At 39.6% G+C, this 24,211-nt stretch overlaps 2 protein-coding genes across 3 annotated transcripts in view; one reads left to right on the forward strand and one right to left on the reverse strand.

Moving 5' to 3' along the window:
* Positions 1 to 3,231, reverse strand: part of MRPS27 (mitochondrial ribosomal protein S27) — a 47,826-nt gene extending 44,595 nt beyond the window's left edge. Inside the window, exons 1-2 of one of the 2 annotated variants that reach the window (XM_083357271.1) lie at positions 3,080 to 3,227; positions 285 to 373 (exon numbers count right to left, since the gene is read on the reverse strand). In XM_083357271.1, the coding sequence (XP_083213397.1) occupies positions 285 to 373; positions 3,080 to 3,153 (163 nt within the window). In that variant the 5' untranslated portion in view covers positions 3,154 to 3,227. Of the gene's footprint in view, positions 1 to 284; positions 374 to 3,079 lie in introns of both variants that reach the window. The other variant, XM_083357272.1, reaches the window with a different exon arrangement.
* A 10-nt stretch (positions 3,232 to 3,241) lies between these two features.
* Positions 3,242 to 24,090, forward strand: PTCD2 (pentatricopeptide repeat domain 2). The gene is made up of 10 exons (XM_083357273.1): positions 3,242 to 3,567; positions 6,016 to 6,108; positions 8,516 to 8,645; positions 9,137 to 9,254; positions 11,078 to 11,156; positions 17,074 to 17,165; positions 18,529 to 18,642; positions 20,673 to 20,747; positions 22,424 to 22,534; positions 23,484 to 24,090. The coding sequence occupies exons 1-10, from the start codon at positions 3,453 to 3,455 to the stop codon at positions 23,706 to 23,708; spliced, it is 1,152 nt and encodes a 383-aa protein (XP_083213399.1). The 5' UTR covers positions 3,242 to 3,452; the 3' UTR covers positions 23,709 to 24,090.
* The last annotated feature ends 121 nt before the right edge of the window (positions 24,091 to 24,211 follow it).

The raw sequence follows: 24,211 nt of genomic DNA on the forward strand, positions 1-24,211 counted from the left end.
CATTCTGAAAATACAACAGAATTCAATTAGGCATGGAAACAATGCAGTTTACACTGGGCTCCCGGCAAAGCACTGCTAGCTTGTGGGGGCAACCTTAAACAAAGGCAGGACCCTGGCATATACCTTGGCCTACTACATTGCGAAGGGAAGACAAAGAAAGGCAGACACAGTAAAAAAAATTACGGCATTTTGGAATTCCTTTCTACTAGGTTGGCATGCTAATCATACTATCTCTGACAGTACTGTCAGTGAATATAAACAAATTTATTGGGCCACAAAAGTACCTGATTGATTTCTCTTTTCATTGCCACTCAGGGTCAATTCAGCTTGCTGTGAATGGTTACAGGTAGTCCTCAACCTATGACTATTGAGCCTATGACTATTGAGCCCAAAATTTTCATTGCTAAGCAACGTAATTGTTAAGTGATTTGTGCCCCTTTTTACAACCTTTTCTGCCACAGTTAAGTGAATCATTGCAGTTGATAAGTGAATCATGTGGTCGTTGAGTGAATCTAAGTGGGAAGATTACAAATGGTAATTACATGACCCCAGGACAGTGCAATACATGTAAGTTGCCAAGGGCCCAAATTTTGATCACATGACCATGGGAATGCTTCAACAGTTGTAAGTGTGAAAAATTGTCATAAGTTACTTTTCCAGTGCCATTGTAACTTTGAATAGTCACTAAACAAATGGTTATAAGTTGAGGATTACCTGTACTTAAGCAGTTCACATGTATTGGGCTGCATCTCATACATTTGGTAGTAATTATTTTTAACCAGCACAAACTTGAAGGGAAAAACAGTCAACATGTTGGGAGTTTCCCGGTACTCCCATGTTACACCTTTGCTCTGCGAGCTGCATTGGTTACCAGTTGTCTTCCGGGTGAGGTTCAAGGTCTTGGTTATGATCTTTAAGTCCTTACATGGCATGGGTCCGGGATACCTCGAGGACCACCTGCTGCCGACGTCAACTCCCCTCCGCCCTGTGCGTGCCCACAGAGAGGGCCTCCTTAGGGTGCCTCCGGTCAGGGAATGTCGACTGGTGGCCCCCAGGGGGAGGGCCTTCTCTGTGGGTGCTCCGGCATTATGGAACCAACTGCCGGTTGAGCTCCGGATGGCATCGGACCTCCGATCCTTCCGTCGCGGGTTGAAGACCCACTTGTTTGAGTTAGCTGGTCTGGCCTGATGGGGAATATGGGTTTTTAATTGGTTTTTATTATTTTATTATTGCTGTATTTTAATTGGGCATGGTTTAATTCTCTTTTAATTTTTGTATAGCTATTTATATATGCCCTGTGAACCGCCCTGAGTCCCTAGGGAGAAGGGTGGTATAGAAATCAAATAAATGAAATGAAATGAAATGAAATGAAACATACCATCCAACTAGCTGTAATAATAAGGTTCATATAGATTATAGAATAAACACTCAACTAGGTCAGATCCCATAAATTTAAAATAAACTCAAATCTAAAAAATGTGGGCAGAAGGATAAAATAGGTGATCCAGACAAAAAGGTTCCAAATCAAGTAAAATTAGTGAATAATATAATATCTTTGTTGGGAAAATATCCATATACAATATTGAGAAATACTACATTAATAAATCTTCTATGAAAAATGAGAAACAAAAATGTTTGTCAATGTCCAGGCAATCTTTTCTATACGATGTGGAGAAACTTTGCCCTTGTTCTATGGAATAATACAGGCTTTACTTTTAAACAGGGCAGACCAGAAATGGCCACTACCTCCTTTTGATGTACAGGTACACAATTTGTTTAGTGACCGTTAGAAGTTACAACGGCACTGGAAAAAGTGACTTATGACTGTTATTCACACTTATGACCGCTGCACGAGATCAACATTCAGATACTTGGCGACTCCTATTTTTGACAGCTGCAGTTCCTATAATCCTCTGATCACCTTTTGTTACTTTCTGACAAGCAGAGTCAATGGGGAGTTCAGATTCATTTAACAGCTGTGTAGCTAATTTAAGAACTGCAGTGATTCACTTAGCAACTGTGGGATTAGAGAGGCAAAACTCACTTAACAAATGTCTCACTTTGGGCTCAATTGTGGTCGTAAGTCAAGGACTATGTTCTTACCCAAACTGGTGAAAATTTCCCCAGATCATATTCTCTTTGTGAAAAAAATAAAACTAGTTTCTGAACATTGCTAAAGAATTACACTATGTTTCTTCAGTGTACATGAAATAGGTCAATATATATTATATTGATAGGCTTAAAGGAAGCCACTGAGGTTTAAAAATAAGAGTATATGGAACTGACTCAAAAAACAATAACCCTATTTTTCAAAAGTTTCACTACATCCATGACATCAGTGGAGGAACAGTATAAGCTGCTCTTCTGTCCCAAAAGGTTAAGACACCAAAGTCAATCTTAAACCTTATTTACTTTCTGGCAGTCTTGTTTTATATTTTAACATTCAACAATAAAGATCATTGACCGAAACATTTGATTTATATCCTGAAAGAAAATATATTTCTCTCATAATTTAAACCTACTTAAAAAAACCACATTTTAATTTAACTTAATATGTGAATTCATCATTGTGGTTTCTAAATCATGTCTTAAAGCAATGTTTGGACAACAGCATATTCAACAAACTGTGATTAAAACAAATGATAAATTAGCATGACATGGGCCTTTCTTCTTACTGACACTAATCTAGCATTTTCGCGTAATCTGACACACATTTGACTTTGATGGGGAGTGACATATATTCTATTGAAATAAGGCGGCTAGGAAACAACACGTGAGAAAATCAAAATGCTAAGCTGGCCGTGGTCTTATCCTCATCAATTCCACGTGGATATTAAAGAGACGAACAAATCCTGACGTGCAAATCTTTCTATGCAAAGATTCCTAGCAGGAATAAACACTCCTGAACTAGTCAGTCTAAATAAATGGTCTATAAAAATCGCCACTAGGTATCAAGTCACTGTTTCAAAAAAATCAGTAAAACCCTCAACTGAAAAAAAAACCCCTCCAGAACTAAGTATAGTAAGAAACGGACAGATTCTCTGAGGAAGACTTCCATCTTCCTCCCATCTGAAGCGACCCACCTGTCGCCGCCCAATTTTTCATCGTAGTCCGGCTCTGCAGTAACCCACGCTGAAACATGAACGCGGCCATTTTGGCGCGTACCGCATCTATGATCCAGATGGGAGGAGCAGTAAGGGGAAGAAACGCCTTTACTGCTGCGGTCCAGACCAGTTGCTTAAGGCTCTATGCCGGAGACGGGGAACTACGGCCTTTCTATGACTTGTGGACTTCAACTCCCAGAATTCCTGAGCCAGCATAGCTGATGGTCACAGAGCTAAGCGAAAGCCTATGTGACAATAGAGTGCTACGGGAAAGAAGGGCAACACTTCTTGGGCTGTCCTTTAGCGCCTCTCTCTTTGTAGCGGTTCTTCGTATGTCCCGGCGGTAAGATGGCTTCGCTGATGGTTGGATCCTCGGGTCGATTCCTGCGAAAGACAGTCGAATATCCCGTGGCTGGCGGGCTGGTTGCGGACAGATTTGGCTGTTGCAACTGCTTTCAAGGAGGTACGTTGGAACTGGTGTTAGAAAAAGAAAGGGGGTTGGAAATTCTAGGTCTCTCTTTAAAGAGTGAACGAATAAATGGAAAGGTTGCTTTACACCTCTGAAATTTGTAATGTATAGTCATCAATAACAAACACCACTGTTGTGAGCCGCCCAGAGTTGTGTTTTAAAGTGTATATCCATGCAAATCTTACAAGTCTGAGATGGTATAGGTCAGGGGTAGGCAACCTTGGCTCTTTTATGACTCGTGGACTTCAACTCCCAGAATTCCTGAGCCAGCCATGCTGGCTCAGGAATTCTGGGAGTTGAAGTCCACGAGTCATAAAAGAGCCAAGGTTGCCTACCCCTGGTATAGGTTCTTCTGCTTAAGCGGGGGGGGGGGCTGGACTAGAAGACCTCCAAGGTCCCTTCCAGCTCTATTCTGTTCTAACTAAAGTAATGTTGCCTCCTTTGAAGGCGCGTGGGTGAACTCGTCTTGTGCCGACAGTGACTGAAGCCAGTCAATCCGAGCCCCGAGGGGTGCGAGCCTCCAAATTGTGCCTTCGAAAGTCAGACGTACTGAGTTTGACGTGGAGCTGCTAAGAATTTGATCCCCGATTTTGGGAGAGACATTTTTACCTTTGCAAAGGGGTTCTTTGCTCACCCGAAAAATAGAAATCACCAAATATTATTGTTGTTGTTGTTATTTAATTCAGGCAAGTAGAAATCATTTATTAAGGGGGGTTGGGGAGTGAAGTCTTTTTAAGGTACACAAACAAATTACAGGTAGTCCTCGACTTCCAACAGTTCATTTAGGGACCATTTAACGTTACAACAGCACTGGAAAAAAAAGCGATTTATGACCTTTTTTCACACAACCATTGCAGCATCCCCATCGTCATGTGATCAAAATTCAGATGCTTGGCAACTACTCATATTTATGACTGTTGCAGTATCCTGGGGTCATGTGATCCCCTTTTGCAACCTTCTGTTAAGCAAAGTCAATTGGGAAGCCAGATTGACTTAACAACTGTATTACTAATTTAACAACTGCAGTGATTTACTTAACTGTGGTAAGAAAGGTCATAACATGGGGCAAAACTCAACAAATGTTTCAGCAACATAAATTTTGGGCTCAGTTGTGGTCACAAGTCAAGGACTACTTGTGGACATACATTGGATATAAGTGATACAATAAAAAGCAAGCAATCAGACAATAAAAGATATTAATTACATGTTATTGCTAAAGACAGCTTTGCCTTCACTGTAAATTCATATATATTGCAATTGAACCAGTTCTATTATAGATTGTTGCATAAGAACACAATATCAGGACCTAATTCTGAATTAGTACAAGTAGTGTGTTAATTAGTTTGATTTTTATCTCACCTTTTGTTCAGGAGCTCAAGGTATCATTCATGTTACTCCCAATTTGGCACACAGTGTATTCTGGAAATATACTGTACCTTAGGAGAGGGAGGACACCAATTACTTGTTGGGACTAGAACTTCTTTGACAATGTCATCTGAGAATTTTTCCAGCGACATCCAGAGAGAGCCAAATTAGGAAAGTCAAATCCACAAGTACAGAGGAAATGTTTTATATTTATATAATGTGTTGTCAAAAGCTCAAGCAATACAAGAAACATTTTAACGGTAATAGCCAGTATGTACTGTATGAATGGGAATGGATGAATAAGAATAAAGGAAGGAATGTGTAAACGGATTCATGCATTATATTGACCCAGTTCAGATTTAAATTGGATCCATTATTAACATGGGGTGGACAGTATTTAAGGTCCAGGAGTCATACCTAACTTTTTTTTTTAGCGAAGACTATACTTAGCAGACCAATACTGAGAAATTGATAAAACCATGTCATAAATGGATAAGAACTTTGTTTCTATTTTTAAAAATATACTAAGCAGTTGTACCATACCGAATGCCTGTTTTGTTATTTAAAATGGTAGGAAATTATGCTAATGGTTTTCAGTAGTTATTAGACAACCTGTGACCTGTTGGGTCATCCTTTCAGAGATATTTCCTTACCTGAATAAACAGAAGGACCATGCATAGGCAAAAAGCAAGGGGAGCGGGAGTGACTTCTGACTTCCTGCCAGCTTCCCCATTGAGATCCTTGTGGGAAGCTGTCAGGGACCATCAAGAATTCAGAAATATGAGTTTATATGATTGAGACTTGACACTTACTGTTTTTGCGGAATTGAAATTATTCACATTTACTTGGCAAAACCTGATTGAATTTTATTGTTATAATAGAAGTGATCATAGTGGAAACATGTAAGTATTACTGTACAATGTTTCTAATCATGACACATCAGAATAATATTAATTGCATAAAGGAAAATGTCTGAGGTCTTTTTCTAGTTGGAAATATGGTTATTTGATTAAGGTTAAAAATAATTATTTTTTAGAATAAATAAAACACTAGTATATTTTCTTGTTCCATTTTCAGCAAAACGTTACTTGTTAACAGAAGATGTTCTGCAGTTACGTAAATTTCAAGAAAAGAAGTTGGAAAATCAATATAAAATATATGGACAAAAAGGTATTTACATCAAATTAATCATTTGCAAATTAAAATTGAGGAGCATAATTTTTATCTGTGATGTACAAACTATGATTTCGCTAATCCATACAGTATGATAGCTAAGATACTATCTCTTTAAGTGTCTAACCCAGGGGTGTCAAACTCAATATCATTGAGGGCCGCATCAGCATTGCAGTTGCCCTCAGGGGGCCGGGTGGGTATGGCCAGGGTGGGCGTGGCCTACTGGGTGGGCGTGGCTAGAGTGCATATGGCCTACTGGGTGGGCATGGCCAGCTCTACATCGTTCGTATCAAGGGTGCCTATGGGGGCCTGGGCAGGAGTGGGACAGATCTGAGGGTCTCTGGCAGAAGGAGGGTCTCTGGGCCAGGGCCAAGGCAGTGGGAGCCGTTCCCTCACTGTTTCCAGGATGGCTTTGCGGGCCACATGAAACCACTTCACAGGCCAGATCCGGCCCCCGGACCTTGTGTTTGACATGTCTGGTCTAACCTCTTCCCCACCCCCACCCCCGAAAATAATATTTACATGCAGTACAATGCTATACAGGTAGCCCTCAATTTACAATAGTTCATTTAGTGACCATTCAAAGTTACAGTAGCCCTGAAAAAAGTAACTTATGACTCTTTTTCATACTTATGACTGTTGCAGCGTCCCCATGGTCATGTGTTCAAAATTCAGATGCTTTGCAACTGACTCATATTAATGACAGTTGCAGTGTCCTGGGATCACGTGATCCCTTTTTGTGACCTTCAGACAAGCAAAGTCAGTGGGGAAGCCAGATTCACTTAAAAACCATGTTACTAACTTAACTGCAATGATTCACTTAACAACTGTGGCAAGAAAGGTTATAAAGTGGGCAATACTCATTTAACAAATGTCGTGCTTAGCAACAGAAAAATTTGGCTCAATTATTGTAAGTCGAGATTACCTATATTTTCTTGTTAAGAATAAATGTATTACTAAATTTATATGCCGCCCATCTCTATCCAAATATCAACAAACTTTGGGAGTTTTTATTAGGTATGTGTTAAAGATATGCACTATTCAAAAGTAATCATAAAACATGCTTCAAATATTGTGTGAACACCTCTCTGCTAAATACTAAAGCAGCTTTTGCAGAAGACAAAAGTGATTCATTAAAGTAATTCTTAAAGCATCTATTTCTCTTTTAGGGTTTGCATGGAAACCTGAAAAAGAAATATTTTTTAATGAGTAGCAGAAAAGCAGTACAGTTAGTCCTCGACTTAGAACAGTACATTTAGTGACCATTCAAAGTTACAACATCACTGAAAAAAGTGACTTATGATCATTTTTCACACTTATGACCATTGCAGCATCCCCATGGTCATAATTCAGAAACTTGGCAGCTGACTCATATTTATGACATTTGCAGTGTCCTGGGATCATGTGATCACCTTTTACAACTTTCTGACAAGCAAAGTCAATAGAGAAGCCAGATTCACTTAACAACCTTGCTACTTACTTAACAACCGCAGTGATTTACTTAACCAGATTTCCCACAGCACATATTTAATTTATATAGTTGTATATTTAAAGGCAGTCCTTTTTAAAGCCCATGGGTTTATATTTAAAGACTGCCCTGTTTTACAATAGTTAGAAGTTACAGTGGGGTTGAAAAGGTAATTTTACAACTGATTCTTGCACTTATGATTATCTCAACATTCCCATTGTCACATGTTGAAAATGTGAATGCTTCGCAACCAGCATGCATTTTAGACCATCCCACGATTACTTGATCGTTATTTGCGATCTTCCCTGCTGGCTTCCAACAAGCAAAGACAGTGAGGAATCCAGCAGTAAAACTGCAAATTATGGTCACTTGATGTCTTGCTTAACCACTTTATGATTTAGTGATGGAGTTGCCTGTCCCAGTTAATTGTTAAATGAGGACTACCTGTATTCATTTATATCCCCAAGTGCTTCAAAAGTTGCAGAAATCCAGGTAAATCACTAAATGGCAGAAGTAGGAACTCAAAGTCCTTGTTGCCATCCAGAGGCGCTTGGTAGCCCAGGTTTGGTAGCCCTCATCATTATGCTCAGGGAACAAAGATGCAATTTCCTACTCTGTGACTCAGTCTCAGGTGAGCCTGCTGCTGCTCTGGCGAACATGAGCTTCTGGCTCTTTCTGCTATTGTTATTGCTGAACTGGGCCAAATTCTGGAAATCAGAATATTTTCCTGGGTTGAGGAATGTGTCTGATTTGTAGGATATCTTCCCCAAAAGGGGACTGTTCCAGCAAAACTAGGAAGCTACATCATCCTAGGTATAAACAAAAGCAAAGGTCAGCTTCATTTTATTCTACCAATTCTGCACTATTGTAACCTTCATAGCTGATTGTAAATACAATTGAATACAATATAAACAATTTACTTTTTTTTAATTACAGATGAGTTTTTCAGAACTGTTGAAAAAAAGTTAGCAAATGATACCCTTATCCTCAAAACCGAATTAATAAATCTACTTTATCTATGTCAATCCAAAAATGAAATAGAATTAGTCAAAAGAGCCATATACAGGTAAGAGTCATTTAGTAATGTGTATATTCATTTGTATTATCTTTAGTTCATTTCTGATCATGTTACAATAAGGGAGTTTTATAATGAGGCTATTCTTAATTATTTCACATTTGTTTTTTTTGTCTTTTTCAAAGACTAAAGACATTTCATTCTTATGGAAATAATGCAAACCACAACATAGTAAAAGGAAAAAAATATATAGAATATTTTACCAGCATTCAAAATTCATTTGATAGAAAGAGCTACTTTAGGGATATTATTATATAAACTCTTCTCTTGTTGACTGGGAAGTAGGTTGTCATTATTTTTAGTTGTATGGTATTTGAATGATATTGGTTTTCTGGAAACTCTAAACAAGTAACTATAACATTTCCTAGCATCTTGGTTCCTATCTTGTGGAAGATTCATATTGAGGTATGAATATTCTGTATTGTATCTGTCTGATCTTTAAGCTTAAATCATCATCATAACAAAAACTGTATTCTACTCAGGTATCACAAAGAGAACAGAAACAGAGCTTTTGGGGAGTTCAGATTTGGACCCATATTTATGAGGTTATGTTATGAACTAGACCTTGAAGCAGTTGCACTGGAACTCATCAAAGACCAGGTGAAATTCAGGTCTATGTTTGTATTATTTTTATTTTCTATAATTACAACCATGAAATTCAAGCCATAGGGCAATTTATTTTTCTTATGCAATCGTCTTAAAATCAGTGGAGCTTTTTATGGCCAACGGGTTTAGTTTGGAACATTCGGGTTCCATTTAAATTCCTGGATATCTGGAACCTTGAACCTCGAGTTATAAAAATGGGTTCCAGCGAGAGTCCAAAAGCTCGGAAGGCAAAGCCTCTGATCCCGGGGACTGACCCAGATTGGATCCTATACAAATGTAGCTGGCCTAATTTTGGAGTTTATCCTGTGCTATATTTGGGGTGAGGGATAGCGGAAAGGCAGGGAAGAAGATGGGTGAATGTTTATCTCACAGCTGGGAGCTCATCCACCTGCTGATAGATACAAGAAAAAGCATTTCAAGAAAATTAATTACCGTATATACTTGAGTATAAGCCGAATTTTTCAGCCCACTTTTTGGGCTGAAAAATTCCACTTCGGCTTATACTCCAGTCAACAAAAAAAACTTACCGAGGACTTGTGCGCGGCCGAGGCTTTGGTGCTTCCGGGATTGCGCGCACCTCTCCCAAGCCACCGCCGTCCGGAGACCTGCCGAAGTTTGGGGAGGTTTGGGGAGGTACGCGCGCACCTCCCCAAACCTCCCCAAACGTCGGCAGGTCTCCGGACGGCGGCGGCTTGGGAGAGGTGCGCGCGATCCTGGAAGCACCGAAGCCTCGGCCACGCGCAAGTCCTCGGTAAGCTCCGGGCAGTCACTTGCTTCGCGTCTCCTGAGGGAAGGGGGGGCGACTGGAGCGGGCGTGTTTCCTCGCCTGCTGGGCGCCGCGATTTGCCCGGGGAACGCGCAGGCCCGAATGGCAGCGTGGAGCGAGGAAGCGGACAGCCAGGGCTTCCCCGAGAGCCGCAGCCACACAGGGTATTCCTGTGTATTCAGGCTTGCAAAATGGCGGATCGAGCCTCTGCTGGCGGCGGAGGCTTGCAGAACGGCGGATCGGCTTATACTCGAGTCACGAACTTTTTCCAGTTTTTGGGGGTGAAAATGGGGGTCTCGGCTTATACTCGAGTCGGCTTATACTCAAGTATATACGGTAATTCACTCTAACTAAGGCTGAGAAATTCTTAGAGTTTTCAAGATTCTGTACTTATCTCGGACTAGCATTAAAGAAACCTTCCTGAAATCCTACTTACCCTTATTTCCTTGGTCTTGCCAGTTGCATGGGACTCTACACTTGGAAGTAAGTCTTGTTTCACTGGAGATTACTCAAAGGTTTGAGCACAGTCTCCTCTAGTCCATGATTAATTAATTCACTCTAACTAAGGCTGAGAAATTCTTAGAGTTTTCAAGATTCTGTACTTATCTCGGACTAGCATTAAAGAAACCTTCCTGAAATCCTACTTACCCTTATTTCCTTGGTCTTGCCAGTTGCATGGGACTCTACACTTGGAAGTAAGTCTTGTTTCACTGGAGATTACTCAAAGGTTTGAGCACAGTCTCCTCTAGTCCATGATTAAGATCCAAAGGAAGACATTCCATGGTCTGTCCATTTCCAATAATTTTTCAAACAGTCCTCTAATATATCAACATTTAATCTTTGATAATTTATTTTTAGAAGTACTATAGTGATAAATGTATTTTGAGAATGATGACTCTCTCCTAAATAAACCTTTGTAGCTTGAGAGGATGATCCTGAAATTTAAAGTCCTGAATTTTTATACAAGTTTTTCTCAAGCATTATGAATAGAGTGATTTCCTTTGAAGACAGCCAATACAGTTATATTTTCTGATTTTTTTTCCCATGTCAGACGCTAAATGGCTTCTTTGGAGATTACACATCATTCAATATATTAATGGACATGTTGTTTGAAAAGGGCCATTATGAAGGTAAAGGAAAGATAATATTAATCACATTATAATATAATTGCCACTGAATAATTTGATCTAATAAATTTTACGTGATTACTTTTCGATGTTGCAGAGCTATAACACATCTCGTAAAAATAATTGTTCTCTTAAGTCTGTGTTCATTAGATGTTTGTTTTCATTCAGTGAATGTAATCTTTCACCTTATGAAAACATTGTACTTTTTTGGAGTTTTTTTTAAAAACTTACTTTTTCTTTTGGGAGCTTGGAAAATTTTAAATCTTGACAAAATTTTGTCTGACCATAACATTTCTTTTGCCATGGCACATTGCATTCTGTGTAAATATCTGTTAGAAAGAGTATTCTAGACAATAAGACTTAATTCCAAACAACTTTGTAGAGTACTTCAGCTTTATGACATTTAAAACTGAAATTACTACAGCACTTATTTCTAGATATTCACAGACCTCCAAAATGGAATCAAAATTCTTTTTTAAAAGAAACCCAAATCTCAAGACATCTTTCTCATGAGTTTTTGCAAGATGTCTTATCACTTTTAATGTTTTAAATTTTGGATTATACCTTTTAATTATTGTGGATTTTGTAATGCTCTGGTTCTCTGGGAATATTTTTAACTTGCAGTTTTGTGACTCAGATGCCGAAGACACCCTTTCTAATCACTTCATGATACAAGAGTTGCAAAGAAAATTGTATCTGGACATCAGGGCTGAATCCTAATACAGCATGCAATTTTATTCCAATTGTGATCAGTTATAAATAGTATAAATAGTAAATTTAAAATAATGATACATCAAATTTTTTGCTATCACATAGCATATTGTTTTACTATTCTGATATATGGTTTTCACTGAACTGTTGCAATCTTAGAATTTAGGTATAAAATCATTTCTAATTGGCATCCCCAGCTTGGAGAACATGGGCTGCATTGTTCATAGCTTTATTCCTTGGCATCTATCAGGTCCCTGCTCTACCTAATGTAATTTTTAATACATACTTTAATTGCATTGCAATAACCTGTAATATGATATTGGCTTGCAAGAATGCATTTGAATCCAATAGGCATTCTTGGAAAGTGATAAGCAGAAATATCCCAATGCTTCCTCTAACATTGTACTTGTGTATTCAAAGATGGGGAAAAGATAACCATAGGAAGAACTTCACAAATTTTCCTCCTGCTAAATTGCTATTTTTTGACTGCCCCCATCCACCATGAAAAGCACTGTATAAATCAACTTCTTCCTGTGGCAGAATTTTTGTGTGAGTGTGTATGAGAGGCATTCATATATCCCCAAAGAACCTACAATAGTGGCCAAAATTGTGGAAACCTTTTGGGAAAAGTGTACATTTGAGGTTTGATGGCTAATAACACCACTTTTTTGGAGTAGTACCATAAAATTATATATCAATGGAAAGATAATTTAATCAAGAATGTAATGCAACAAAGTTTGTTCGATTATCTGTATTCTGTGAAAAGTTATAGCCAAATAATCAGAAAAAGGAAGCACAACTTACTTAGGTTGATATCAGGTAGCTTTCCTTCATCTGATTGTAGCCAATGACCATGAGTGTTTAGAGAGCCAATCAGTTGTTATTTTGTTTTGGCAATGAGCCAATCAGATCACAGTAGGATTCAGTTATGTCATGTATTGAAGCTGAGAGGAAGACATTTGTCAGTGTGTTATGTGATTGCTATCAAGTTGGTTGGGTTTTTTTATGTTCTTTCATTTAGTGAGCTTGTAAAACGTAATAAAATTAAAGTAATGGTGCAAAGAGTTGACTGGTCGCCCAGAAAGCGATGTAAAATAGTATTAAGTGAACAAGGCTACAGTTATAAAGAAAAATTGGTGGAAACTTAACCAAAGGTGGCATTTCTAAGTTTTTGAAGAGGTATAAGGAGACTCGGTCACTAAAAAACCACACCAGGAAAAGGTGCACAACAGCAAGTGATCATAGAAGAATTAAGAGACTGTGCCTGCATGACAGAGGAAAATAATCTGGGTGTATACAAGATGAAATGGAGCAATGCAATGTGAAGTTGAGTTTAAGGACTGTTCGGCGAAGACTGCAAGAATTTGGCCTAAAATCTAGAATTCCACGAAAAAAAGCCACTTTTATCTCTCAAACAAAGGTTGAAAAGACTAAACTGGGCTAAAACCCATGTTACCTGGACAGAGGAACAATGGGACAGTGTTATTTGGAGTGATGAGACCAAGATCTATCTCCCTGTTTGGTAGTAATGGCATAAAATACGTAAGAAGAAGAATCGGAGAAGATTTGCATCCTGATTGCATTACATGTACCGTGATACACCCAGTCACTGTTATGATCTGGGGTTGTATGACATCGAAAGGTGTGGGCAGAATTTGTGTGATTAATGGGAATATAAATAGCCAAAAATACATTAATGAAATACTTGAGCCCAAACTGAAGCCTTCCGCACCTGATCTTTTCCAAGACAATGAAGCATTTATATTTCAACAGGATTTAGCTCCATTTCATGTTGCTGCTGTGTGCAAAAAGTGGTTTCAAGATAATCATATTCCATTGCTGGAATGGCCTGGGAATAGCCCAGACCTTAACCCAATTGAAAATCTATGGAACTGACTAAAGAAACTTATTAGTCAAAAGCGACCCAGCAATAAAACCCAGTTAATAGAAGCAGACATTCAATCTTGGTTTCACATTATAACAGCTGCAGAACTAAAGGACTTGGTTCACTCCATGGGAAGACGTTGTAAGGCCGTAATTCATGCTAAAGGTTACCCAATTAAGTATTAACTGACATGGTGATAATTTTTGTATATCTCGTTTTTTCTATGGTGATATTTTTTTGTATATCTCATTTTTTTCTATGGTGATAATTCTTGTATATCTTGTTTTTTCTGTGTGTTTCACTTTTCTTTATAACTGCTATTCTAATGGAAAATCCTTCATAAAAGTTATTGCATTACATTCTTGATTAAATTATATTTCCGTTGATATATAATTTTACGGTACTACTCCAAAAAAAGTGGTATTAGCCATCAAACCTCAAATGTACACTTTTCCCAAAAGGTTTCCACAATTGCCCGGCCGCAGATAATCACCCAGCCGCCCTGTTTAGGGTGACTCGCTCCCTCCTTAACCAGGAGGTGAGAGAGGATCCCTTGCAGGGACGAGCCGAGGAGTTTAGTCATCATCTGGCGGACAAAATCGCTCGGATCCGGACCGGCCTGGACTCTGACTGGGCAGAGTCTGATGTGGAGGAATCAGGCGGTCTTGAGCACGTTATCTGGACTGAGTTCGACCCTGTTTCCCCTGATGATGTGGACAGGATCATGGGGAGACTGAGCACCACCACCTGTTTGTTGGATCCGTGCCCCTCCTGGCTAGCTTATGCGGCTCGGGAGGGAACACGAGGCTGGTTCCATGCAGTAATAACTGCTTCTTTGAAGGAGGGTGTCTTCCCTGCCGCCCTGAAGGAGACGGTGGTGAGACCCCTTCTCAAGAAGCCTGCTTTGGACCCGGCTGCTTTAGACAACTACCGTCCAGTCTCCAACCTTCGCTTTCTGGCGAAGGTTGTTGAGAGTGTGGTGGCGCATCAGCTCCCTCTGTTCCTGGAGGAAACTGATTATCTGGACCCGTACCAATCGGGTTTCAGGCCCGGACACAGCACGGAGACGGCATTGGTCGCGCTGGTGAATGATCTCTGGAGGGCAAGGGACAGGGGTTGCTCCTCTGTCCTGGTCCTATTAGATCTCTCAGTGGCTTTCGATACCATCGACCATGGTATCCTGCTGCGGCGTCTCAGGGGGTTGGGAGTGGGAGGCACCGTTTTACGGTGGTTCTCCTCCTACCTCCAGGACCGCTCGCAGTCGGTGTTGACGGGAGGGCAGAGATCCGCCCCGAGGCCTCTCATTTGTGGAGTCCCTCAGGGGTCGGTTCTCTCGCCTCTCCTGTTCAACATCTATATGAAGCCGCTGGGCGAGATCATTCGTGGCTTCGGGGTGGGGTATCACCAGTACGCTGGTGATACCCAACTTTTTCTTTCCACCCCGAACCAACCCAGTGATGCCCTCTCCGTGATGTCCCGGTGCCTGGAGGCGGTTCAGGTCTGGATGGGGAGAAACAGGCTTCGTCTCAATCCCGCCAAGACTGAGTGGCTGTGCATATCGGCATCTCGGGTTAACCAAGTTATTCCACCTCTAACGATGGGGGGTGAGGTGTTACCCCCGTTGATAGGGCTCGCAACTTGGGCGTCCTCCTGGATTCACGGCTCAATTTTGAAGATCACATAGGAGCCGTGACCAGGGGGGCTTTTGCACAGGTTCGCCTGGTGCGCCATTTGCGTCCCTATCTGGACCGAGACGCCCTACGCACAGTTACTCATGCGCTTGTGACCTCCCGTTTGGACTACTGTAACGCTCTCTACATGGGGCTGCCCTTGAAGACCACTCGGAGGCTTCAACTGGTGCAGAATGCGGCCGCGCGAGTTGTAATGGGGGTCTCCCGATACTCCCATGTAACACCTCTACTCCGCGAGCTGCATTGGCTTCCGGTTGCCCTCCGGGTGAAATTCAAGGTGCTGGTTATCACCTATAAAGCCCTACATGGCCTGGGTCCAGGGTATTTGAGGGAACACCTGCTGCCGGCATCAAACGCCCTTCGCCCAGTGCGCTCCCACAGGGAGGGTCTGCTCAGGGTCCCGCCGGTAAGAGATTGCCGGCGGGTGACACCCAGGGATAGGGCCTTCTCAGTGGGGGCGCCTGCCCTCTGGAACCAGCTGCCGGTGGAGCTGAGGACTGCTTCCGACCTCCGATCATTCCGCCGGGGCCTGAAGACCTGGCTCTTTGAGCTCTCGGGCCCAGGCTGAGGAGACATTCATTTTAATTGGGGGTTTTAATAGTACAGGGTTGATTTAATATTTTTTAAATTGGGTTTTAACTTTTGTATGGTTGATTTTTAACTCCCTGTAAACCGCCCTGAGTCCTCAGGGAAAGGGCGGTATATAAATGCAATAAAATAAATAAATTTTGGCCACTACTGTATTTGCCCAAAGAGTTGGGAATACCTGAGTTGTTCTGTACCAGCCTGCTACCGGCCCTGCAGCAAAAGCAGGGACGACCCCTTTACGAACGGCAAGAGGCTGGAATAAAGCCTGCCAAATTTATTCACATAAAACAAGAGCAAGACAAGACACGAACCAAGAAACAGGAGCTTTAAGAAACAGGAACAATCCAAGCGGTTGCCTTCAGCAAACCAGCCCTCCCACACATTCCCCTTAAATACAGTTCAGGGCGTGGCCTCTCTGTGCCTCCTTCTGAGGTGCCCCATTGCCTCCATCTCTCTACTCCTGACTGACTGCCTCCTGTGTCGGGCGTCCTTGAACAGGGCCAGCTGTGGGTCATCTTCATCCACACTGTCAGGCTCACACAGCTGGGTCTCCATGGTGACCAAGTGGGAGGGGCCTGCCTGAGGGCTATCATCAGCAAGATCTTCAACCCCCTCAGCAAGGTCTTCAACACCCCCCTCCTCCTCTGAGTCGTCCGACCCAACTGCCGAACCCACAGGCTGACCCTGAATCACAACATGAGTTAAAATAAAGAACCTAGTACTGATAGAGGAGAATATTTGTAGCTCAGGTTGAAATGAGGGGTCCTTGGTATTCTCTCAGCTTGGTTGTTTTGTTGCTAATGTTTCATTACTGAAAATAGGTAACATACCTATTTCATTTGGCAATGAAACATCTACAACAAAACAACTAAGCTCAGAGAACACCAAGGAACCCTGAAAGAATCTAACGGTATGTAATTGATTCCCCAAAGTGTTTTTAATAAATAATTTATTTCAATTTGCAAATATTATTAATTAGTAGTTGGAATGTGTGACTATCTACAGATACTGAAGGAATGCTTAAAATTAAAATTATTTTCCACAGATGCCCTGAATGTGCTATTAGAAATGGACAGGGAAAATGTCAGATTCAGCCAAGACACCTACTTGCTTGCATTTGCAATATGCTACAAACTGGTAATAATATATATTGTTTAAATTGTGTTTAATATGATTTTTTTAAACAGGTTTTATTGTTTTTTTCAATTAAAATCTGCATATTTAGAAAGCATCACGATGACTGGGTAATCAGAGATTCAGTAACAGAGTTTTCAGTACATAATTCAGGTTACATTATCAAAACATCCTTCTCAATTTCCCTTAACATTTCATACAATGACTGCATTATTTTTCTCTCTGTCTTGGTGCTTTGTCCACTAGCGGCAGACACTAAGATTTCCTTGGCGTTAAACAGATGATGTTTTATAGCTACTGAAATGGAGAGTTGTATGTTTTGCATATAGTCTTAGTTGAATCAGGAATATAATATAAATTTGACAAAAATATGATTTTTAAAAAATTTAAAGTTAAGGAAAATGTATTTAAAATAATTATAGCATTTGCTATTTTGACATAAGATCATAATAAACTTGTTGCCTCAGGTTATGACTTAAGAAAGCCAGTGTTTCATGACACATATACCAGAGAGAATCATTCAGAGTTCACAAGGAGGATAATACTGTATTTGTGATCTACTGTTGCTCTATAGCAGCTGTACCTGGGATTAGAGAGGTAATGCACAGCCATTACGATAAGCAGCCATTGACAGCCTGATCCTTCTTCCATTTGTCTGTAGTCTCTATTTAAATTGCCACGTGAGCTGTGAATACCATAGTATGGCTACCCATTGTGTAAAGAACATAATGGTTATCAATAGTTGCATAAAACTATGATACACAAAAGCAGATCTTTTCAGTAATACAAAATACCGCAGTAGGCTTTGTAAAAGTTATACCAAAATAAGTGTGAATCACAGTCATTTGGTAGGTGTTTGTGCTTTGACCAATATAAAAAACTGTCCCTAGTGAGTATTTTATTAATAAATTAAGCTTGCTTTCTATGAGGAAAAGTACATACAGTATGCTTCTTTCTCCATCTGGAGCTCTTCCTCCTTCAAGAAAAATAGAATCTTCAACTGTACAAAGAGGGGAAGTTTGATAGTTTGGAAACAATACGTCTATGTGGAGAGGAGATATACTTCTTCCTTTACCTGTATCTGACACAGGCTTGCATGATCTTCCATTAGAGAAGTATTAAATATTAGCTTTCCTGATGTCTTCACAAATTAATCACACTGGAGTATCCATTGAGCTCCAGTTTTCATGGGAGTTTATAAATAGCCTGTTTATAATTCTGTTTTGTTTTTACCTTTAGTGGATTTTAAGAGAAGTTCTGAGCACTTTTCATAGCCCAAGCATTTAGAATTCAGTAGAGTTGTAACATCTCTGAATTGTAGTCTGCCCTGCAATTATACATGTACTAAAAATCTTGCATCCTGCAGAACAGCCCAGCGTCTTGGAAAATTGTTAATACATTACTTGAAGATAAGCATCTCTATGGACATGAGCTCTCAAGAAGAACACAATATTTTATAGTGGCACTTGGTCTAAAACAGGTAAAGGATTATTTATTTCTATTATCAGTGCAGTTTGATGTTCTGTATCCTTTGATGTGTGTTTGTACAATAACCTCAGTGCAGTGGCTTATGCTTAAAAAGGGATTAACAGTAAAAAACTAAGAAAATAAACAGTAAGAATCCAGAGGGCAAATTCTCTGGAATATATAAAATATAAATATCTTACAGGAACGTAACCACATCCTACCCTCAAGTCCTGGAGGACAGACAGATTTTCAGCAAATCTGAAGAAAGCATATAGGTCTCACCAGGGGTGCTGTTCCAGGCTGACACTAACTAGAGAAGTTACGCTTCCTAGGTCCCAATAGCTGACATTGTTTAATTGAAGGGACTCAATACGCACTTATTCTCATTCTTACGAGATGCGTAGAAATAATTGCAGATAGGCAGTCTCTCTAGCCAGGCCCTATGTCATGAAGGGATTTTTAGGAAGTAACCAACACCTTGAATTGCACTCAGAAACCAACTGTTAACTAAGTTTGTAGAGTATTGGAGTCACGTGGGGACATTGTAGCGTGCCCATTCTGAACCAGCGGTAGCTTCCACATGGACTCCAAGGGCAGCCCTGTGTAGAGTGCATTGCAGTAGTGTAAGTATAAATTGATTAGGATATCAGTGTTTGTCTCAGAGTCTTCCTAATCCAGGAACTCTTGGAACCAAAGGGCCTACTGGCCACAGCCTCCGCCTACTCTTTTAAGTTTAAGACAACCTTCAGATTGTATGCCAGTCTTGAATGGGAAAATGCTTCCCCATTTGAGAATAAAGATGGAAAACCTCAAAAGCCAAGGGGGCCCAAATATTGACAGTTTCGAGTTGGGCTCAGAGTGAGCTGAACAGCACATAACAGTGATGAATATTGAAGTCATCCCCTGAACATTGTTGAATTCCAACTCACAGCAGTTTTAGTCAATATGGCTAACTGACAGAAGATGGGAGTTCATCAACTGGAGATTCAACATATTGCTCACTGAAGGGTAGAAGGGCATAGAGCAGGTTAACACATTTAAATTGCCTGGGAGGGGGATTCCATTTGAAAGGTATTTGAATGTTTTGGTTGGAAGTCAACAGGTTGTCCCAACATGATAGAATATGAATAAGTAAGGATAGATGGGAAACAGCATATGACCTACAAAATCTCACTTTCTGTAAGTTAAGATTAGTACTAGTGTTTTTCCATCAGCACTATTCCAAGACAGATAAAATACCCATAGTGGAGCACATTTATCCTTAGTAATAAAGAATCTTACATCTATTATTATATTGTAAATTTTATAGGGACATAAGGTCTATTTATATGTCACCTCTAATAGAAATGTTCCTAGGTAGAGCAGGGTAGGCAACCTTGGCTCGTTTATGACTCGTGGACTTCAACTCCCAGAATTCCTGAGCCAGCCATGCTGAGGGGAAAGGGAGAGGTTTCTAAGCTGAGCCATGCTGGCTCAGGAATTCTGGGAGTTGAAGTCCACGAGTCATAAAAGAGCAAGGTTGCCTACCCCTGAGCTGGAGTATACACATTTCATCTGAATTATCTTCTCCAGGATTTGAAATCCACTTTTTCCTGTCTGATAGTGAAATTTTATGTTGCTGCAATGAAAATAAGACAACAGCAATTCAAGAAATAATTAGTTTAAGAAGTTTTCACATTATCCCTAATATTACTTTTAGGTAGTTATTTTTAATGAATTTCTTCAGGATATTTACATTACAGTTTTTAAAAATTTTAAATTTATCATTACTTGGTCAGTTAATATATTAATACAGTAATAGGGGTGTGAATGTTATATCATGTGATTTGTCTTATGTGCTGTATTAATTTGCTTCATATTGTTATTCTTTTAAATGTGCTGGTCAATGACCGAATAAATAAATATTACTACTGATGATTTGGAATAATATGATAAGTCTATTTATTATTGAGAGGTTATGAGAGCCAATTGTTAGGATTTAAATAAAATGTTAAGCAATATTTTTAAAGCATGACTAATTATTATTTTTGTTTCCTTCTACAGAATGATTTTTTTAAGGCCCAGTACTATTTTTCACAGTTGCAGCCTACAGAAAGTATAATATATGATAATCTAAAGGTAAATACACTTAATTTGTGTGTTCTACCTTCTGATGCTATTTTGAAGACAAAGGATGTCTTTAATCTGCTGTATTCCAGCGCTACTTAAAAACATCTCTGCCTTATATTATTTTCTTTATGTCCTTAATTTTTCAAGTGTTTCGATTTGCTTTATGGCAGATCAATACTGGAAAAATATAAGTAGTGACTCATTTACTGTTTGTCAATGCTGTATTTAAATAACCAATGGCTAAATTATTCAAATATGCTGGCAAAACCTTTTCTATGATTCACATCAATGAAATGGTTCTAAGGAATCTTCTTAAAATCTTTTGTTAATAAAAATTTCCATGACAGCAAATGTAGGAGTAAATAACTTACAAGATGTTGAAAGAACAGTGAAAAGTGGGCAAGCAGAGATAATCTCAGAGAGGATATGGCACTGAAAACAGGAGCAATTAGTATTCCATTTTTTTCTATTTAATCATGTCTGATTCTCAGAGACAGCCAGGACAAGTCCCTGTAGTTTTCTTGGCAAGGTTACTCAGAAGTAGTTTGCCATTACTTCCTTCCTAAGGCTGAGAGAAAGTGACTAGCCCAAGGTGGGGCTAGCACTCAGTCTCCCGGTTTCGATGCCATAACTACTATGTCAAAATATCTTTGTTTAACATTGAAGATACAAAAATCTATATGGGAGTGGTAGAAAGAGGGGCAGATGGAGGAAGGGACAACAGATAGAGAACAATCAGCAATCTAATGCTTATTTAGGAACAAAACAATTTCTTCATCAGATATTCTTCCCCATTCCTCCCTCCTATTCAGACCAATTTTATTGATTTGTTGTAATAGCTTGGAGTTGGAGGGCAATGATTATTTCCATAGTAATAGCAAAAATGTTCCTAAGCAGCCCCTTTTAGCATAACATTCTTCACTATATTGGGCTGCAATGAAGAAGGTTGCACTGAAGTTTCAATCCCAGCATGTTCTTTCCCTTAGTTGTGTCTATTATGATAACTTTATTGTCACTTTGTACACCAATCGGCATACATCAAAATGAAATTTCGTTGCATACAGCTCTCAAAGGGTCACCACCTCCAATATATACTCCTTGTTCGTGTCCCACTCAAATTTCACATTGTCCATTTTAGTCTCTAGGGAGTGAACGATGGCAAACAGGACAGATGGAAATGGGGCTCCATGTGGATTATTTTTTTATTTATTTATTTTTTAATTTTAATTCCATTTATATCCCGCCCTTCTCCGAAGAATAGCCCTCAAGTTAGCTTGTATTCTGACAACCTCGCCTTCTTTCCTTTTTCTGATCCTGACTCTTCCACCTTTTCCTTTAAGAGGCCTTGCTTCTTTTAACCCCTGGAGCACCCCTGTTATTATTGTGAGTAAAATAACTAACGAGACAGAAAGATTCTGCATCACATGTTTTATTGTAACTTTTATAACTTACGTTTTATATTGAAAAATATATACCTGGAATTTGCCACAATCGATGATCAGCAATAGGTATACCACATTCATAAGGGTACCACATTCCACTACACTTTACGAACAATACATTCTGTTGATGATCATCAGGGCTACTGGTACAAAGACTTTTGACCTGCCTATTTGGAAAGTTTTTCTTCTGACACAATCCAGAATTTCTTAAAGTATTATTCTTTTGTGGTGTTTGTATTGAAGATTCTTCTTTTGGCTGCCTTTGGAAATCTGAAGACTCTTGTGCAAACACTGGAAAAAGCTTCAAAATTTGATACATATTTTGTGAGAAAACCTAACTTCTGTAAGGATGTGGTAAGTGAAAATTATTGGATAGAGGCAGGCTTTTATAGATAGAAATATAGCTGATTTTTTTTCCTTTTGGGCAGGAGGGGTTGTGTGTGTGTGTGTATATATATATATGAAGGGACTGGCCCCTAGAGTTGGAAACGACTAGCATGCATGTGTGGGGTAACCTATAAGTAAAGGTTCCCCCGCACATGCGTGCTAGTCCTTTCCAACTCTAGGGGCCAGTGCTCATCTCCGTTTCAAAGCCGAAGAGCCAAAGGCACACAGAATGCTGTTACCTTCCCACCGTAGTGGTCCCTATTTTTCTACTTGCATTTTTATGTGCTTTTGAACTATTTTATACTAGAATAAATGTACCCATGCTGTTGTGGATATCTCAGTTGTTTCTTCCACATCTTGCTGAAATTTGTTAGATTATTTGTACTACCATATACTTTATATGCTTTATATCAGTTGCAAGCATCATTTGTTTAATAGAACACACCCCTATAACTGATTTTTTTTAGCCCAAGGTAAATTACACTGTAAATAGTGAGAATCATTGCTCACTGAGTTTTTTATAAATAAATCAGAATCTGAAACAATTTGGCAATAATTATCTTGAAATAACCATTTATATAAACCGGCCTCTTAACATATTAAAAGAGCTGGCTGAACTTGCTTTAGGAATATTTTTCTCATCTAGTTAGTCTCTATTAACAAATATTTTGGGAAACGTCTGACAATGCACAAATTTAAAACTTCTCTAGCTTGTGGCTTGTAACTGAAGAAGATAAGCCTTGATGTATAGAGCTGCAGATAACCGTAACTTTCACAGGTGTGTGCCTTCATAACAAATTGCTAAGAGGAATTGAATTAGGGCCTTTTTTCTATACATTTGGTAAAAGTTTATTTTGATTTGGCGTAGAAAAGACAGTGCTATGTTGATCATGGTTTGTTTGCTGTAATTTTACAGATAATGGCTGCCAGGGAAAAACTAGAACTCGATCTAGACCTCACTATTCAGTTTGAAGAAATTGTTACCAAGTTAAAAGTCTCAGGACAGATAAATGAACTGACTCTGGATGACCTGCTGTGTGAGGTCCCACATTCCAAAGGGTACAAAATGCAGCTGTTGAAAGAAACAAAACGGAGTCAACGGACTTTACAGCCTCTCCAGTCTTTTCTGCTAACTGACTGAGTGCACTTTCCCCATCAGGAATTCTGTCCTAGAATACACCTGTCTTTCTTACAAGATTTTCATTTAGTGTGGATTTTTTTTGGCGGAATACTGATGATCACAAATCACATGAATGGTTTTGCTGGTATATTGCCAAGTAAATAATGTAAAAACCTAACATAACTTCATAATAAGGCATTTTGCAGAAACAGTTAAAAGAATCTGCAGGGGAAATTAAGAGTTTGCCAAGCTCATGAAGGCTTTTCTTGATTTCATATTACCATGTTCATTGCTTTTTATTGGAGAAAAAATGATATGGTGAAGATAGAAATGACTTTCCCTTGCTCTGTTCTTCTGAGCAATTCACTAAAGGGAAGAACCTCTTGTTAGATAATGTTACATAGTGTTGGGCTAGGGCAGGGGTAGGCAACCTCGGCTCTTTTATGACTCATGGACTTCAACTCCCAGAAATCCTGAGCCAGCTATGCTGGCTCAGGATTTCTGGGAGTTGAAGTCCATGAGTC

This window comes from Vipera ursinii (assembly GCF_947247035.1).
Source record: "Vipera ursinii genome assembly, chromosome: 2".
Classification (NCBI taxonomy): Eukaryota; Metazoa; Chordata; class Lepidosauria; order Squamata; family Viperidae; genus Vipera; species Vipera ursinii.

Bases quoted from the DNA above. Each gene is read 5' to 3' on its own strand.
- PTCD2 (XM_083357273.1), top strand. From the start codon at position 3,453: ATGGCTTCGCTGATGGTTGGATCCTCGGGTCGATTCCTGCGAAAGACA. The intron at 8,646-9,136 runs GTAAGAGTCATT...TATTCTACTCAG, and splicing joins GTCAAAAGAGCCATATACAG to GTATCACAAAGAGAACAGAA. The intron at 17,166-18,528 runs GTAATAATATAT...TGCATCCTGCAG, and splicing joins TTGCAATATGCTACAAACTG to AACAGCCCAGCGTCTTGGAA.